At 53.9% G+C, this 18,662-nt stretch overlaps 1 protein-coding gene across 1 annotated transcript; it reads left to right on the top strand.

Annotated features, from left to right (window-relative positions):
* The first annotated feature begins 1,483 nt into the window (after positions 1 to 1,483).
* On the top strand, positions 1,484 to 18,492 carry LOC102450848 (synaptophysin-like protein 1). The gene is made up of 6 exons (XM_075908423.1): positions 1,484 to 1,543; positions 1,681 to 1,752; positions 8,919 to 9,037; positions 10,799 to 11,003; positions 13,847 to 14,035; positions 15,608 to 18,492. The coding sequence occupies exons 1-6, from the start codon at positions 1,526 to 1,528 to the stop codon at positions 15,731 to 15,733; spliced, it is 729 nt and encodes a 242-aa protein (XP_075764538.1). The 5' UTR covers positions 1,484 to 1,525; the 3' UTR covers positions 15,734 to 18,492.
* Positions 18,493 to 18,662: the final 170 nt, after the last annotated feature.

Here is an 18,662-nt window from a genome sequence, read left to right on the forward strand (position 1 = left end):
CTTGGATGGTTCCCCACCCAGGGGGTGCCCGGTGCCCATATCACCCTCCAGGACACGAAGTACTAGCGCTGACACGGTGACTGCACTTGTTCTGGGACACCCCAACACCCTGGAGCACCAGAGCTACAAAATCAAGGTCACTGTGTGCTTCCCACCAGAGCATTTTTCTACCGGAAAACGCTGACTCCTTTGATGGAAAAGATGAACTGGCATTTTGGGATGGCGAGGAACATAGGGAAAACAAATTTCCTTTTGCAGATAGGTAGGATTCCCCAGTGGTTAGTGCAACAACCTGGAACTTAGCAAGCCCAGATTCACTTCTCTGTTCTGTCCCAGACTCCCTGGGCTGACCTTAGGCCTGATTCTGTGCCTCAGTTTCCCCATCTGTATCAGGGGACAAGAGCCCTGCTCTCTGCCTCATGGGGGTGTTGTTAAATAGAGTGAAGGGTTCCGCTGCTATGGGAGAGGGAGGACAGAGAAACATCTATGCTAGACCAACCAGATCAATCAAGCAGCTGAACGGTACGGCCCCACGGAATTCCTTCCCCACAGAGGGGTGGACGTTTGCCTAGTGGGAGGAAAGACAGATTGCCTCTCTGGGCAGACACAGCCAGATCTGGCAAGGGTGAGAAAAGGAGGTGGAGCTCTCATAAGCTCCACCCACTAACAAGCTCCTCCACCCAAAGATAACAGAGTTCAACTTCAGATTCTTATGGTGCAGCCCTGGGGTTGGCCAAGGCTACATGGTGGTTTGGGGAGCTCTCCCCCGAGCAAGGGGCTCAGGCTCTTAGCAGACTCAGGCACTGAGGGTCACATTAGGGCAGTTCCCCCCTTAGGCCTGTGCAGCTGCCATACCCCAAACAGCAGGCCCTCAGCCCAGTCCCTCCCCGTGCAGGCTGGGGCACAAGGGGAGTTTTCTGCAATGCCGCTCGCTGGGCTGGTGTGTGTGTGTGTTCGGGGGCGGGGGACTAAGCTGGGTGAAATCTGTTGGGGGGGGGGATGTTAATGCAGGTGAACGTGCTGCGGAGCTGTGAGGGGCGGAGCTGGGGTGTGAAGGGAACCCCCTCACCTTAAGTGACGCTTAAGGGGGTTCTGGAGCCGGGAGAAGGCCACAGGCTGAGCGGTGCCAGGCTGGTGCCAGGCGGGGATGTGTGTGGCTGTTGCAAAGCTGGAGGGAGGGGGGCAGATATGGATCCCCTTGCATGGGAGGGGCAAAGTGGGGTCCTGCCCCATAGCAGGTGGTAGAGTGGGATCCAGCAAGGGGCTACCCCATTGCAGGGGGCAAAACGGGATTTTACGAGGGGCTGCCCCATAGCAGAGAAGAAAGCGGGATTCTGCGGGGGGGGGGGATGCCCCAGAGCAGGAGGCAAAGCAGGATCCAGCAGGAGGGCTGCCCCATTCCACCGGGGCCTGCGTTGGAGATATGCAAATGAGCTCATTAGCTCAGCTGCGGGGGGAGGGGGGAGCGTAACGTGGATGGAAGGGGCGGGGTGGGGTGACGTCAGCGCGCGCGTGTGTCCGGGGAATGGAGCGCGTGAGCCAGGTAGGCGCTGCCCCCCCCCGCCCTTTGCAACCTCCCTTCGCCCCCCCCCCCCCCGCCGCCTGCCCCCCCCCCCGCGGCCCCGCCCCCTGCAAACTTCCGCCTCCCCCCGCGTGACGCCTCCTCTGGCCTCTCCCCAGAAAATGTCCGGCCTGCAGCTCAACCTGGGCCCCCTGAAGGAGCCGCTGGGGTTCATCAAGGTCCTGCAGTGGGTGAGTGCGGGGGGGCAATGGGGCAGGGGCAGGAATGGGGGGGCAGTGGGGGGGCAATGGGGCAGGAATGGGAGGGGCAGTGGGGGGGCAATGGGGCAGGAGTGGGGGGGGCAATGGACCGGGGGCAGGAGTGGGGGGGGCTGGGGGTAGGAGTGGGGGGGGACTATGAGCCGGCGGTGGGGAGGGGCTGGGTCCCAGGGGTACAGGGCACCGCGTGCTGGGAGGGGCGGGTGGTTTGGGGGTGCTGGTCCTGTGGGGAAGAGGCGGGCCCGGGGCGCACGTGGTGGGGTGGGGCTGGAGGTGAGGGGGCCTGGGGCTGGGGGCTGGGTGGTGCAGGTGGGGTGGAAAGCGTGAGGGGGCAGGGGAATGGGGAAAGGCGGGCGGGGGGGGGGATCCATTGTGGGAGGGGGTGGGGAGAAGCGATGCAATCTGTCACTGCTCTGGAATGGCCCCCCCCCCAGAACCCCCCTGACGCCAAGGGGGCTCCGGCCTGTCGACACCAGTGGGGCTCGGGCCCCAGGACTAACGGCTGTGTGGGGCGTTTCCTGCATGGCCACTGACAGGTCTTGCTGTGAGCTGATTTCCGGTGCATCCAGGATTTGGGACGTTAACCCTTCCATAGCCCTGGGTGCGTTGCTGTGAGAGGAGATTGGGGCCCTGGCGTGCCGGGGGATTCACACACACGCAGTGAGAGGCAGGCCCTGCCTGGATGGGATCACAGCTCCATTGTGCTGGGCGCTGCCCAGACATCGTCCTTGCCCCAAAGAGTTTCCAGGGTGAATAGCCAAGGAAACTGAGGCACGGTGCAAAAAGGACAGTTACCTAAGGTCAGTCAGCATGTCTGTGGCAGTCAGGGATAGAACCCAGGAGTCCTGGCTCGCAGCCCCCCCCCCCCCCCCCCCCCCCACACACACACTTTGCCCCATAGGTGACCTTTTGAGTGCCCCCAGAGAGTTCAGATGATTGCCCCAAGCACTGATGCTAATGTGGCATTTATACGGGTGCTGGCCAAGCTTCTTTCCCTAAGCCGGGTAGAGAGCCTCCGTCTCCGACCCTTTCTCTGCTGGGCCGTGCCCCCCTGTCCTGGTGCGCCTTCCCCACTGCTGGCTGGGAGGGAACCGTGGCTCGGGGACTGCAGAGAGGAGGCCCCGATGCTGTAGCTTAATTTCTGAGCTGGGCGCCCCTTTAAAAGGGGGCCCTGGAGCTGCCTGGGGCTGAACCCTTGAGCCTCAGCTGTTGGCCCCCATGCCCAGAGCAGGGCGGGGGACGGACCTCAGGATTGGGCCTCCTCACATGGGGCCGTGGGGCTTGGGTGGGCTCAGGCTTGGTCCCCTCCCCTGGTGTTGTGAAGTAATTTGGGTTGTCATGAGGGGGCTGAGAACCATGGGTGACACATGGTGGGGGGGCGCAAAGTGTCACATCCCCCATATGCTGTGTGGGGAGAGGCAAGGAGCCAGCAAAGCCAGAGCCTGGGGTCATGGCTGCTGCCTGGAGCTCAGCTGTCGGCCCCGTGTCTGCCCCCAGCCCTGCCTGTCTGGGTCCTGTTTTCTGGCTCTGCTCTGGGTCCTGGCGAGGAGGGTGGGAACGGGGTGAGTGGAGCCTGGGGCAGCTGGTGGGGGTCATCCCAAGCCCTGAACCCCTCTATGTTCAGCTCTGTTGGGGGCTAAGGTGGTGCAGGGAGGAGTTGAGAGGGGAGCAGATGTGGCTGGTGTCCCCCTTGTGTCCCTCCCCAGCGGTGGCCTCTGAGCCCTGCTGGAGAGTGCATGGCGTCGGTTTGTGGGTTTCCAGTGCTTTAGCAATACTGGATGTTAAAGCAGAGCTCTCCAAGGCTATGGCTGGGGGGTGGGGCGGGGAAGGCAGAGCCGGGTGTGGGGCAGGCAGCAGTTGGGCCCTTCCACCCTTGCAGTCACTTGTCTGACAGCCTGGCTGAGGTGCTCTAGCTCGACCCTCAGATATGGGCTGGGAGCCAGGAGTCCTGAGCTCTATGGCCAGCTCTTGGGGGTGCGTGGAGAGGGAGGGGGCAGGAGGAATAAGGGGCGCCGTGCCTGTAAGGTGGTGGGGCAGGTTCCCGTGTGGCATAAGGGCTAGGGCGGTCACCTGGGAAGGGCAGGGTCATGGGTTCAAGTCCCACCTCGTCCGGTCAGGCAAATGTTCAGTCTTCCCTGCCTGGTCCTGAGTGTTTTAAAATACCCCCAGGGGTGGGGGTGAAATGAAGCTTGGAGCCAGGTGATTTGCCTGCTGGCTTCTCAGCCCTTTGCCCAGCCTCTGGCCCCAGTTCAGAACACAAGAATGGCCAGACAGGGTCAGACCAAACACCAGCTAGCCCAGGGTCCTGTCCTCAGAGTGGCCAGTGCTAGGCTTCCCCACCCACGAGGACAAGCCTTGAGCCCCTTGCTCTGAAGCTGAGAGCCTCCTGGCAACGCTTCCCAGCTCTGGGGATGGAGCAAGAAATGTGGCCTGCCAGCCTCAGGGCTGCAGCAGTCAGCTAATGGCTCATGATGCTCAGTCCCACCTGCTAGATTCAGATGCAGACAGAAGTTGGCAAAATCTAAATGACACTGTCGAGTTCCCCAGGCCACGTTCACGTCTCTGTTGCGCTAGGCGCTGTACAGGTCCTGAAACAAAAAGACTTTTCTCCCCAGAGCCTGGCTGGCCTGAGACTGTCTACACTAGGCATGTTGCCATTAACTGATAAGCCTGGGCTCATCGGTTAATCCTAACGGTTACTCGCACCCCTCCTTGCTGCCTCTGTATGGGGGGCACCAGGGCAGTGGAAGCTGGCCAGCTGCTGCCTGCCCCTTGCATGTAAATGGGTAACCACTGAAAAATCCAGTGTTAACATCCCATGTCTGCATTGCAGTTTTATAGCCCCAGTCCTGAATCGCATGATGCCAGCCAGTCATGGGTGTTTTATTTCTGCTCCCAGGTCTGGCCGCTCTGGGGCAGAAACTGTAGCCTCTTCTGTAGTTTCCATTAAGGATGTTAAAGACTAGTCGACCGTCTGATAAGCATTGGTTATCAGATAGGTTTTCGAGGAGTCGATAGGCATTTCTGCATTCCTCCTTTGAAACGGACAAGAGCTTGGGCTCTGTACATTTCAAAGGGGGAGTGCAGAACTCTGCCTCCAGCCCGGGGCCAGCAGGAAGTCCCGCTGACTTGCAGGTGCCTTCTTCAAAATGCACAAGAGTCCCCAGCAGGGGCTCTTGTGCATTTCAAAGCCAAGGAGCCCAGGATCAGCAGGGGACTCAGTAGCATGGAGCCTTGGGTCAGCGTAACATGTCAGCTGGGGGCAGGGTGGCATGGAGCCCAGGATCAATGGGGGACTCCGAGTCCCCCACTCATCCTGGGCTCCTTGGCTTTGAAATGTGCAAGAGCCCCTGGAGGCAGCTGTACTTCCACTGGCCCAGGGCTTTCTGTGGAGTTCTGCATTCCTCTCATCAGGGGCTCTTGTACATTTCAAAGGAGTAATGCCTAAGTGCCTATTGACTAGTCAATTAACCAGGTTTTAACATCCTTAGTTTCCATCCCCCTTCCTCCTGGGTTATTTTATGTTCTGGCACTGGAAGAACGATACGCTCTCTAATTTTTTATGTCCATGTGTGGAAAGAATTTTGTTATGGCCCCAATAGGAGTGTGATGTGTTACACATACACCACCATACTGGAGCTCACAACAAAATTCATTCCGCACATAGGGTGTGTCTACACAGCAAAGTTATTTCGGAATAACGGCCGTTATTTGGAAATAACAATGTGAGTGTCTACACAGCCATTCTGTTATTTTGAAATAATTTCTTAGTCACGGACGGCTAATTCCGAAGTTCCGACGTCTGTAAACCCATTTTATGAAGACTAACTCCTCTTCTGAAAGAGCTCTTGTGAAATAAGGCGTATGTAGATGCTCCACTTCTGCTGTTTCAAAATAGCCCCTCATCAGAGTCGGTCTAAGTTATACCTCGTAGGGCTCTAAATCGAGAGAGCGTGTCTGCACTAGGGAAGCCAGCCTCAGACTCATTTTGAGGCTTCCCTGCAGCGTAGGCATGCTATTTCGAAATAAGCAATTTTGGAATAACTATTCCGGAATAGCTTATTCCAAAGTAACTGTGCAGTGCAGACGTACCTTTAGACAGCAAGTGGGAGGGACTCAGGGTTGGGGTGTGGGCTTGGGCTGGGGATGTGATTCAGGCTGTAGGTTGCCGTGGGGTGAGAGAACAACGCCTGCCGCTGTGGGCCAGATGAGGTGCTTCTTACCTGGCTGCAGCAGCTCCAGGCCGGGGAGGGGTGCCACTCTATGGCCCCGGCAGGTCCAGGCTAGCTGGGTAGTGGATGGATTTGGGGCACCTGTCCTCTAGTGGTAGCAGGTTGGGGCCAAGGTGCCTCTTCTCCGACCGTGACAAGTCCTGGGCCGTTCCCGCCTGGGGCCAGTGGGGAGAGGCCTATCCCTGCTGCAGCTCTGAGCCCATGCCTGAGGCTTAGTAGGCAGCTGTGTGGCTGCGGGGCTGAGAGGGAGCTTTGAGCATGATGGGGGACGACTTAGCCACGAGCATGGAAATAACTCTCTTGCTTAAAGCCTCCACCTGGGCCCACACGCGGCTGGCTCCGATCGCAGAGCCTTGCAGTGAATTCGACAGAACAGGCGCGTCTCTCGAATCGCTGCACTCAGCTTCCCTGGCTCTTGGCGAGGCCCAGTCTGGGTGGGGTCCCAGCTTGCTTTGCTCTCCCTCTTCCTGGGCATTGTCGGCGCATAGCGCCATCAGCCCCAGCTTTGTAAGATTTTCTTAAGGGGCTCACGTCTCTCAGCTCCCCCCCCCCCCCCCCCCCCGCGAAGGACAAAGTCCAAAACCGCCCTGTGCTCCCGCAGCCCAGATTTGGCATCTGCCACTCCTCTAGCAGCTAAACCTGGCTGTGACCTTTAAGGCCCAGAAGCAGAGCCCGGGCTTTTTCTTCTGGGCAGCATGCCCAGAGCAGAAACCCCAGGCCGATGAATAAATACATTCGCTTCATTCTGCCACTATGGACAGGGGTGGAATAGTCAAAAAGGGCTTTCCTTGGGAAAGCATGTGAATGTTTCCTAGGGTTTTTTTTTTTTTTTTTTTTTTTTATCTTCAGCATTTCACAGGAGATCCTGGCTGGTTTTTCTGCCCCATGTGGTTCCATTGTGGAGCATGGTTTGTGGTTAAAAATGGTCAGATATGGTTAAAAATCCAACTAAGTGACCATGTCTTAGAGGGATATCTGTGTTAAGTCTTTAAGGTGTCCCGGGACTCCTCGTTTGTACAGATACAAACTAACGGACAACAAACTCGTTACGCTTTCCTGAGAACGGAGTTTGGCAAAAGCGGGGGGGAAGAGGGGGGGTGTTGAAAACTAAAGCTCATTTTTTAAAAGCAAAGCCAGAGCATTTCTAATGCAAACTGAAAGCCGTCATTACAAACCACAAATGTTGATGGAAAACTTTTTTAAAATGTACAAGTTTGTAAAATGTACTATTTACTGAGTGTGGTTTTCAATTAAAAGTTTTGCTTTTTTAGAAAACTTATTATTCAAATTTTTAAACCAAAACCCTAATGTTTTTTAATGGGATAATTTTTTTTGGTAGATTAAAACTGATCATTTTTGTGACCACTATTGGGGGGAAGATTGTAGATCTTTTTCTGACCCATGATTTTAATAAGAACTTTTCATTTTCCACAGCAGACTAATTAGCCTTTCAAGGTCCCTTCCAGTTCTAGGAGATAGGCAATCTCCATTCATTTTTTTTTTAAAGCCATGGGAACAAGTCACTGTGGTTATGTCATGTCGAACCGACAAAGACTTTTTGAAAGAGGATATGCAAATTTGGCGGTAGTTTGCATATCTTCTTCTGATCGCATTTTTGAAAGAGGATCTTTGGAAAATGAAAGTAGTCTGGATGTGTTTTTTTGGGGGGGGGGGAAAGACCCTTTTTCGAAAAAAACGCACAAACCTCCTTTTTTTAGGAAGAGTGGTTTTTTCTGAAAAAGGTGGGCTTGCTGAAACCCCCCCGCGTCCAGACTACTTTAGTTTTCGAAAGTTCCTCTTTCAAAAATGCGATCGGAAGAAGATAAGCAAATTACTTCCAAATTTGCATATCCTCTTTCGAAAGTGAAAGTAAGTCTCGACATACCCTCAAGGTGGATTCTCAGTTGTGGACAATTTAAAATCAAGACTGGTGGCTTTTCTAAAATCTCTGCTCTAGGGCTTATTGTGGGGCAGGTCTCTGGCCTGCGTTAGACAGGAGGTCAGACGAGCTGATCGCAGTGGTCCCTTCTGGCCTTGGAGTCTGCAAATCATTCAAGTTTCCTTCTAAACGCTATTTTTCATGGGGCAGGGGAAGGAAAAAGTTTTGATGAAAATATTCCAGAGAGTCCCTTGGGATACAGGCTTGTGAACAGGCACAGAGAATGAGCGATAGCCTGGACTGTTAGCAGCCATTAACGAGGAGGGGCACTGTCCTAGCTGTGATCAGCTGATATTCTGTGCCTCAGTTTCTCCATTGGCGATACCGTTACATGTGTTCTTTGCCATAACCCTTTGAGATCTGTGCAGGGAGAGTGCATGAAGATGAGGGGATTATTCCTAGGCTCTGGCAAGTTTTGCAGAAGCCAGGAGAGGTGATGAGAGGGTGTTTGGTCTGCAGTTAGCTGTGCCAGCTGAAGCTGGTGTGGTCCCTTTCCCAGAAAGTCCCCAGGTGGCATGAGTCATGCCGTTGGGGCAGCTTCCCCTGCCGCCTGATCTGGCCTCTTCTGCTTTCAGTTTTGATTGGGACTGTTTCTAATGGGCCAGGTAGCAGCAGGAAATTGACCCTGTTCTGGTTAAAATCGTGGCCAGAGTGACTGGCACCTACCAGCCAGCTGCTGCTCTGTTGGGCAGATGCCATCGGGGAATGTGGGTATCAGCTGTTGGGACTCTTATGTGCCGCTGGCGTTCCTGAACGGCATTCTCACGCTGGCTGGCATGTGTGCGTGGCGCTTGAAATGGAGCTGGGGAACTGAAAAGATCAGGGCTAGCTCAACCGCCAGGTCGGGGCTGGATGCAGGAATCTATAGGGGCAGTTCTCAGGCCGGGGCTCTGCTGGAGGGCAGGTTGGATGGGCACGAATTCTAGCCTTGAATCTACGACGCCAATGCTGTCTCTCCATCTCTCTAGATTTTCTCCATCTTTGCTTTCGCCACCTGTGGCGGGTACAGCGGCCATACCGCCATTAATGTCTCCTGTGAGAACGTTAAAAACGAGACCCTTGAGGCGCTTTTCGGCTATCCCTTCCGGTGAGTGTAGCCCCGGGCGGGCAGGCGAGCGGCCGAACGTGTGCTCGTGGCGGGGCCAAGGCGATCCCGGGACATGCAAACCTGGAGCTGGGGCAGAGCGGTTCTGGAACCTGCAACCGCTGCTGGGATGCTTTGGCCAGGCCTGCAGTTCTGGAGTTCGGTGCTCACAGGAATTAATTCAGGGCTGTTCCCTGGCCAGTGTGACATGGGCGGGAGGCTGGAGGATCACAGTGGGCCCTCATGAATCATTCCCACATGACTTTTACTTCCTCCTTCGCTCCTCGGCGTTCTCCCAACCCCTGGAAACGAAACACCCCTGGGACTGGCTAAAGATCATGGGTTGTTTTTAACAAGCAACCAGCGACTGTCTGGGTCTGTTCCCCTCCTGCTTCTCAGCTTCCAAAGGTCTCGTTTCCCATCCCACTTGCCCCCAACCGTGAAGGTGAGAAAAGTCCTTTGAACTGAGCATCTCCCACAAATACCGGGACTCTGGGAGCTGGGGATGGAAGGAAAAACCCCACCTATCGTGAGCTTTGCAGTTGGATCTTAAGGGTTGTGTCCGTGGAGAGGGATGATGTCTCAGTTCGGCAGTGGGGAGCCAGTGCTGGGGACTGCGCCCAGCTCTGGGGCGCCGTGTGTCAAACAGGACATCAGGAAAGCAGGGAGGGGTCAGAGAAGGGTGGTAGGAATGATCTAAGGCAGGGCTTGGCAGTGTGCTGAGGCATGTGAGCCGATTTTGAGTGGCACACCCATGGGCCAGGGCGGGAGCTCAGCAGAGTTCCCTCTAAGGTGTGTGCCCCCCTCCTTCGCAGAGGAGCAGCACTGACCTTCCTGCTGGAAGGCAAGTGGTGTCGGGGGCAGGGGGGGTCCTTCTCAGCGGCAGCCACGCAGCCAGACCAGCAGGTGGCTGCCCCGTGTGCCACAGCTGGAGCCGGGACACGGTGAGCCTGTCCCTGCTGGGGCAGCCTCACCATGGCCCTGGCTCCTGCTCCGTGGCAGCCGCGTGGCCCAGCCGGCGGGGCTGCGTGGCAGGCGGCTGCTTCGGGGGCTTGTTTCACTGGCAGGAAGGCGAGGGCGCCATGGGCCGGACACCCCAAAGTCGCCTACCCCCACCTCGCCCATTTCCCTGAGCCCTCTCCCTCCCCCCGTCCTCCTGAGACACCCTGACCCCAGCCCTTGCTGGCGATCCAGCATCACAACCCCGCAAGATTGGAGCCAGCGCCGGCTTCCTGGGAGGGTGAGGTGAGGGAAGATTCAGAGGGGATTTGACCCCTAGCTGTCAGCAGCTCCCCCAAGAGAAGATTTTGGGCAGCAGAGGGCTCTTGAATCGAGCTGACAAAGGCAGAGCAAGAGCCGACGGCTGGGGGACACTGCTAGACTAGGAATAAGGGGGCAGATTCTTAACTAGAAGGAGAATTGACACTTGGAACGACTGCCCTAGGGATGGGACAGGTTCTAAATCCCATGGAGTCCTTCCATTGAGACCAGGCATCTCTCTTTAGGAGCGCCCCTCTAACTCCACCATCAGATATGAACTTGAAATCTACCAAGGGGCGGAGTTAAGGGAATACTTACAAGAGGGTGGAGTTAAAGGTGCTCCACTCCGAGATCTGGCCTGGAGGCAGGGATCCCTGGAGTGGTTTCTCTGGATTGGGCTATGCAGGAGGGCAGAAATGGCTCTTTCACCCCAGAGATCCAGTGCTTTGTCTTGCTGGCGTCGAGGTGAAAGTCTTCAAGCTTCTCTTTGTCTCCCCCCTGCAGGCTGAACACAGTTTTGTTCAAAGGCCTGGAATCCACAAAATGTAACAACACATGGAATGAGACCCATCTTGTGGGTGACTTCTCCTCCTCGGCCCAGTTCTTTGTCACCTTCGCTGTTTTCGTCTTCCTCTACTGCATGGTGGCGCTGGTGCTGTACGTGGGGTACCTGCACCTTTACCGTGGTGCGGGCAAGCTGCCCATGGTGGTAAGTGGCATGTTACTCTTTGCTTTGACAGAGGCATTGGGAGCTGGGGAGGCAGGTTGGGGGGGGGGGTTGAATTTCCCTTGGAGAATTTAGACAAGATTTGAACTTATTTGTTTTCATTATAGGAATATTTTGACGTTTCACTGAAATATTTTGACCAAAACTACATTGCGGTGCCTCCCTCCTGGGTGCTGTAGTCCTGTGACCCTTAGGATCCTGTTCTCTTCAATGGGCTGGGCTCTGTGGCTGGACTACATCTCCCACGATGCACCACTTTCTCCCCTTGTGGCAATTGTCAGACTCATCCCTGTTCATGGTGCTTCATGGGAGATGTAGTCTGGTCGGAGAACCTGCTCCTTAGAGGAGAGTGGGATTCTGAAGCACTAAGGATTACAGCTCCTATGAGGCACTGTGGGGTCATTGTCAAAATTGTACAGTTTTCACTGGACAGTTGAAATTCTCTGTGGGAAGCAGGCATGGCACAAATCATTTTGATTTTGTCAAAACACAAATTTTTGTAAATTAGCACCACAAAATAGTGAAAATTTAAAATTGTTGAGCAAAATTTTTCCTTTTTTTTTTTTTTTTTAATTGGGGAAAACTTCAGTTTTCTTTAAAAACAAAAAAAAACAAATTTTTCCCTTAAAAAGAGGAAACAAAACAGGATAGTTGCAACAAAAAAGTTTTTGTGTAATACACATCTTGGCTTTCTCATGTCTGGTTACAAGGCAGGAAAGGGTTTTTTGCTTCTTTGGAGAGAAATCTGCCTTTGGTTGGCACTTTTGCCCAGCCCTTGTCAAACGTTCTGCTGGTTGGTTTTGTTTTCTGATGACGTTTTTCAGCAGTTTTTGTGTACCCAGAACACTAACCTTCCATTCATGGGCCGGATCCCAGGTGGGGTCAATGGACTGGATCCCAGCTGGGACTAGTGGCCGTCACTCCATTTGGCCCACTGGTCCTGTGCCGATTCAATCCGGTGTAGGCCCCGCCCAGCTATTCCTGCGATGGGATCAGTAATTCCTGGTTCCCCCTGCTGGTGGGATCCTGGCTCTATGTAAGAGGCCGTGAGACCGGATCTTTGACACAGGGCCCTGGCTCCATGCTGGCCTGCAAACCAAAGGTCCTGGCTCCGGAGGGCAGAGGGGTGGCGAGTGGAAGAGGATTGTTGTAACCCGATAAATAGCTGCCCCTTTTCTCTTCTCCCCCTGCTGCGCTGGCTCCTCTGAAGGCTGGGAAATGTGGTAAGTGGCTGGGAGGGAGGGTCATTGGCGTGGGGAGGGGAAAATCAAAATTACATCCCACAAGTACTGAGGCCTCCCCCACTGGGGGGCAGTGAGATCTGGGGGGCACTGTCCTGCACTCTGGCATGCTCCAATGCAGCTACCGGGGCAGTGAGAACTGGGTTTGCTTCCTCCTTAGTGAGGAGGGCTGAGCTAGTGGTAAGAAATCAAGCTGGAAGGTGGGAGACCAGGTTTCAGCACTCGGCTTTAGACTGAGTTTGGGTGAGGCATGGCCCTGTCCCGTGCCTCAGTTTCCCCATCTGTAACATGGGGATAAAGATCATTCCACCGTCTATTTATGTTGTAAGTCTTTTGAGGCAGGGCCTGTCTCTGGCTGTGTTTGGGCCGCGCCCGGCACAACAGGGCCCTGATCCCAGCTGGGTCTCTTGGATGCTACCATAACAACACCTGAGGAATAATGCAGCTGAGAAGAGAAGGGATTAATTTCATCACCTCTGTGAGTGGCCGAAGCATTTGCAACAAGCGACATTTCCAGCCTGGCCTAGTGAGTTACTTAGTGGCTTGATTTCCATGGGAATTCAATGCATCGAGATCCTTTGGGAACCCAAGCCTGATGCTGGAGTCTAGACCAGGCGCTGCATGCCTGTAGCTCGGGGAGCAGCGTCTCTGCTGGGCTGCCTGTGGGAATGCCATGGACTCAGCCCTGCACTGGCCAGAGAGCCGGCCGGATTGCTCTGGGTGCCTTGCTCATGGCAGAGTAAAAGGAGACAGGAGTTTTGAGAGCACCAAGTGCCCGGCCAGGCTTTCCTCATACCACCTCGAGGGGGTACCAGGCACTGCACAGATTCCCTCCATGGGTCTGAGACAAGGGGCCCCTGTCAGGGTGGGCTGCCCAGTGCCCACATCTCAGCTGGGGCCAGTTGGCCGTAGCTCCACTGGAGTTACTGGTTCCAGATCCCAGCTGGGGTGAATTGGCCATAGCTCCACTGGAGTTACTGGTTCCAGATCCCAGCTGGGGTGAATGGGCTGAAGGTCCACTGGAGTCAATGGGGCAGATCCCAGCTGAGGTGAATGGGCCATAACTCCACTGGAGTTAATGGTTCCAGATCCCAGCTGGGGTGAATGGGCTATAGCTCCATTGGAGTCAATGGGGCAGATCCCAGCTGAGGTGAATGGGCTATAGCTCCACTGGAGTCAATGGGGCAGATCCCAGCTGAGGTGAATGGGCTATAGCTCCACTGGAGTCAATGGGGCAGATCCCAGCTGAGGTGAATGGGCCATAGCTCTGCTGGTATTAATGGTTCCAGATCTCAGCTGGGGTGAATGGGCCGTAGCTCCACTGGAGTCAATGGGGCAGATCCCAGCTGGGGTGAATGGGCCATAGCTCCATTGGAGTTAATGGTTCCAGATCCCAGCTAGGATGAATGGGCCATAGCTCCATTGGAGTCAGTGGGGTAGATCTCAACTAGAGCCAGTGGGCCGATAGCTCCCTTGGATTCAGTGGGGCTCAGTATGGCTATTGTATGTGCTTGGGATTCTGTCCCCTCTGTTGTGTGTTTCTCTCCTGGTCTTGTAACTCCCACCCCACCCCTCTCTGTGCAGGACTTTGTGATCACCGTGGTGGTTGCGTTTCTCTGGCTGGTCAGCACTTCGGCTTGGGCCAAAGCCTTGACTGACATCAAAACATCCACTGGGCCTGATACCATATTGGGTATAAAGTTCTGTGGCATGCCGGGACATTCCTGCGTGTTCGGTGGAGTCAGCAGCATGGGGTCGCTCAACGTGTCCGTGGTAGGTACAACCGGTGCCCGTGGTGGGGCGGGGCAGGCCTCCCTCCAGACTTGGGGCATTGTCATTCCTGGGGATCTTGTCTACATGGGGATGCAGGGAAGTGAATCTGAATTAAGCATTTCAAGTGGATTGGCTCCTGAAGGGCGTTGGTCAGTTGCTCCGAGCCGGAGGAGAGGTGGTTCTACTTCCGGGTTTGGCATGGGTGTGACCGTTGCTGAAGCCCGCCGTCTGGCTCTGGGGCCCATCCTTCTAGAAAGGGGCTGATCAAGTAGGGCTCCGAGAAGAGCTATGGACACGATGAAAGGGTAGGAACAGCTACTAGTGAGAGACTGAAGGAATTCCGTCTGTTCAGGGTGATTTGATCCCAGTCTCTGTCAGTCGCCTGTTTGATGGGGGCTCTCCAGGCTGGCGGAGGACAGTCTCACTGGAAGTTAAAGCTAGACCCAGACTGGGACTAAGGTGTCAGGTTTTAACCAGAAGAGTAATTCACTGAGTTTGGGGAGTCTCCATCTCTGGCATGTTCTAAATCCAGACTGGGTGGTTTTCTAACTGACCTGCTCCCCTGCGAATGGGAATTAACTCAGGGAAGCTCTCTGGCCTGCATGAGACAGGAGGCTGGACTAGCACATCCCGGGCATTTGTTCTGGCCTTAGAGACTATGAATCTGCAGGAGCTTGGGCGAGGCAGTTTCTCCCAGGGAAGGTTCAGATGGGATTTATTCCCAACCAGTTAGAAGAGCTTCCCAGGCAGGGAGTAGATTTTAGGGAGCAGAGGGCTTTTTAATCCAGCCGACAGCTGGGGGTGATGCCAGACTGATCAGAGGGGGAAGAAGTGGTGAATTTTAGCCAGCCCCAGGAACGGGGTCGATTCTCCATATCTCTGGGTATGTCTACACTACCCCGCTAGTTCGAACTTGGGGTAATGTATGCATACCGAACTTGCTAATGAAGCCCGGGATTTGAATTTTCCGGGCTTCATTAGCATAAAGCCGGCGCCGCCATTTTTAAAAGCCGGCTAGTGCGAACCCCGTGCCGCGAGGAGTACAGATGGTTCGGAATGGCTACGTAGTTCGAACTATCTAGCCCGTGCCGCGTGTAGCCGCGCGGCACGGGGTTCGCACTAGCCGGCTTTTAAAAATGGCGGCGCCGGCTTTATGCTAATGAAGCCCGGGAAATTCAAATCCTGGGCTTCATTAGCAAGTTCGGTATGCATACATTACCCCGCTAGTTCGAACTAGCGGGGTAGTGTAGACATACCCTCTGAGAATGCAGTATCTGGGTTTGAAATCTACAGCAAGCAGAGTAAAGGGCATGCATGCAAAATGTGTGTGTGTGGGGGGGGGGGGGGACACGTTAAGGGTGCTCTAGCTCGACCATCAGATCAGAGCTGCAGGAAGGGGATCCCTGGGGAGGGTTTTCCATCCCGGGGCTATGCAGCCGTCCACAGTGCGTGGGCAGGAATGGTCCATGTGGAGCTGGAGCCAGCTTGTCCAGGCTGAACCAGAAGCTGACTCTGGAATCCAAGCTACTTTGGCTGATCCCCCACCCCCCCATCCCCCTTTGGACTTCTTAGGTGATCGGGTTCCTGAACCTCATTCTCTGGGCTGGCGACGCTTGGTTTGTGTATAAGGAAACCAACCTGCACAATCCCCCGGAGGCCCCAGCGCCACCAGCAGGCAGCACTCCACGGGGGATGTGAATGGCCCCGCCGGGACGCACCAGCGCAACGCACGGCCCTTGGACAGCAACTTGGCGTCTGCATGGCTCGGCTGTCCCAACTGTAGTCGCCGTTTCAATTGGCCGGGGGCGGGGGGATTGGAAATACAGTTGGGCTTTGGATGGCAGGCGGGCGCCTTTGCGAGTTGAAGGCGGCGGGGCTGGTGGAGAGCCAGGATGTGGCGGTGGTGGGTTGGGTTTGGTTTTGGGGGTTTTTTTTGTTTGTTTTTTGCTTTATTGTACTGAAATATTACCCTGGGCGTTGGCAAGGGAGGAGGGAGGTTTCTTCGCCAGATGGGCGACCTGGTGAGATGTCTGTCGCCGCCAGGGCTGCTTGCCTTGGCTGGCGTGACGCAGCAGCGCTCTGCTGAACCGCACGGTGGCAGATTGGCACGGAGCTATTGATTGCTGAGGCGGCGGGCATAGCAAGCCACTGATTGCAGAGCGTGCTGGAGCGTCACAGCGCGCCTCCGCTTGGCCTGCAGTAATCAGTATATCTGTGCTAATTGGCAGAGACCTAGAGTGAATGTCAGTGCCCGCACTCGTTGCAGCAGGGCACGGCTGCTGTCTCTCAGCTGAGCGGCTGCTCTGCATTTGAAAAAAGTGCCTTTTATTTCTTCTCCACCCCTCGGCTGGGGAAGGGTTTGTATCTGGGGCTCCTGTAGGGGCAAAGTTGTGTTTGAAATACACTACTCTCCTTTATACACGATGCACAGCTTTCTCTTGGTCCGAACACCCGCGTTAGCACCGGGCTTTCTCTTGTCATGGGACCAAGCCGGTTTGTTCGTTGCAGAGACGCACTTTGGAATCTCAGCGTCCGCATCCCGACCGGCTCCGTTTTTTCAACAACATTTTTTTCCCCAACCAAAAAATGCTGACTCGTTGCAATGGAAACTTTTTCAAGTGGGGAGGTCTGTCCACACCGACCTGGCTAGGCCACAGTCTTGGTTTGGAGGAATCTCCGGAGATGGAAATGCCCGGGGGAGGGCAGAAAGTTAGAAAATGTCCACACTTTCAGCATGCCAAAATTTGGGGTTTGGAGTCAATGTGTCTGGTTTGAAACTTTAGGTAGAGTGGGCTCAAGAAGAGCTGAACTCAAAATAACACTTTTTAAAATCACAGACATGTTTGATCCCACCTGAAACTTTTTGGGGATTTTCAGCTTGCCAGATTTGTTGAGAGAGGAGTTATTTATCCTAATTCAGGACAGGAAAACTTCTTAATTTCAAAAGTTCCCTCCTCGCTCTGTATATTTAAACAGGTTTGGAGAGTGCTACTGCATTTTTATTTTTGGTTCTGTCACTTGTAGATTTCCCTTCCCACCATTAGTTTCTAGTCTTCCCATCCAGTGCTGTGTTTAGCAGACATTTTCCCTGGAGTTTGGACGCCCCACCTGTCTGCAAGTAAAAGCTTTGCATTTATCTCTGTGTTATGCTGCATGATTGCTTCCGGGATGTATGCACTGTAGAGCAAGAGCATGCTCTGTGTTTTTCTCAACAGGAGACAAGAAACCCATCTCTAAAGTTAATTGCACTTGAGCCTGATTGGTAGATAATGAAAAACTATGGAAGGAGGCTAAACCTGGCCAATCCTCAAGCAATGTAGATTAAAATAACTCCTCAGTGAGTGCCAGTTTATACCTGTGGGCATCTGTTTGCTAGCTGCACTTTCCCATTATCTTGCAATTTCATATTTGCATTTAATTTGTGGGCAGAGTTAAGGGGATTATAGCTCAACCTCCTGTTCTGGGCTAGAGGCAGAGATCCTTGTCAGCCATTCACTGGCATCTGCTATGCAGGAGGTCAGATGGGATGATTAGCTGACTTAAGAGCAAGGTGAAAAAATTTCCCTAAATGGTTTTTCTTCAGAAAACATGGTTTGCCCAAAACTGATTTTTTTTATGTGTGAAATGGCGGCAATTTTTGGCACAATGTTTAGGTTGAAAAAAGGGGAGAGGGAGGGAATTTTGCAAACATCCAAACTTTGTTTCAGCACACTGCAAAATTTCCATTCTTCGTATGGACTCTTGAAGCCACTTTGAAATCAACGAGTAGTCCTACGGCATCTTGGAGACTAACACAAATATCGTGAGCTTTCGTGGATAAAATCCACGTCCTCATTTTTCCCCAGGAAAACTCATGATCCTATATATTTTAGTTAGTCTCTGAGGTGTCACAGGACTACTCGTTTTTAAAGTTACAGACTAACACAGCTGCCCCTCTGAGACTTTATTCTGAAATGTGTGTAAGAGCAGACAGCAACTAAGGGTGGGAATTGTTTGGGACTTGCCCATAGATTCCAGAACTTTGTTGTATGGAAGATTTGGAAACTTGGCTTTTGGATGGGGGTTGGGCGAGGGGGAGGGAGGAATCGAAAGTTTCAAAACGTTTGAGGAGGGAAAGATAACCACCATCGCTTTCCCTCCTGCAAACATTTTCAAACTTTTCCATTCCTTCCCTCTCCCCCTTTCTAAAAGCCAAGCTTTCCAAAACCTTCCCCCAGGGAAATTTTGCGGGATGGGGCTCGGTTCTGCTGTGGACGGGCGCAGGACTATTTTTCCCTGCTCCCGTCGCTGGTTGCTGTTGTCTGGGATCGAGGCTCAAAGTTTGTCTTTAAGGTCCCGATGGGTGGAAGCCGGGCCTGGCTTTTAATTTTTTTATTTGCCTTTTTTCATACAAATTGTTTGAGAAATACATATGTCTTGTATGCCACCGACTTGATAATAAAAACTCAGTTATCTCAGCAGAGTTGTTTGAGCTGTTTCCCACCCCGGGGCTGCGAGCCAGCTCATAGGGGTGGGGCGAGGCTAAATGACTACAGAGGCTGAGGTGCCCCGACACCATGGTGATGGAGCCAGGTAAGGACTTCGCTAGAAAAGTCTTCATTGAGGAAAAAGCTTTGGAGGGATATTT

This window comes from Pelodiscus sinensis, chromosome 24, assembly GCF_049634645.1.
Source record: "Pelodiscus sinensis isolate JC-2024 chromosome 24, ASM4963464v1, whole genome shotgun sequence".
Classification (NCBI taxonomy): Eukaryota; Metazoa; Chordata; order Testudines; family Trionychidae; genus Pelodiscus; species Pelodiscus sinensis.

Bases quoted from the DNA above. Each gene is read 5' to 3' on its own strand.
- LOC102450848 (XM_075908423.1), top strand. The intron at 1,753-8,918 runs GTGAGTGCGGGG...CCATCTCTCTAG, and splicing joins TCATCAAGGTCCTGCAGTGG to ATTTTCTCCATCTTTGCTTT. The intron at 11,004-13,846 runs GTAAGTGGCATG...CTCTCTGTGCAG, and splicing joins CGGGCAAGCTGCCCATGGTG to GACTTTGTGATCACCGTGGT.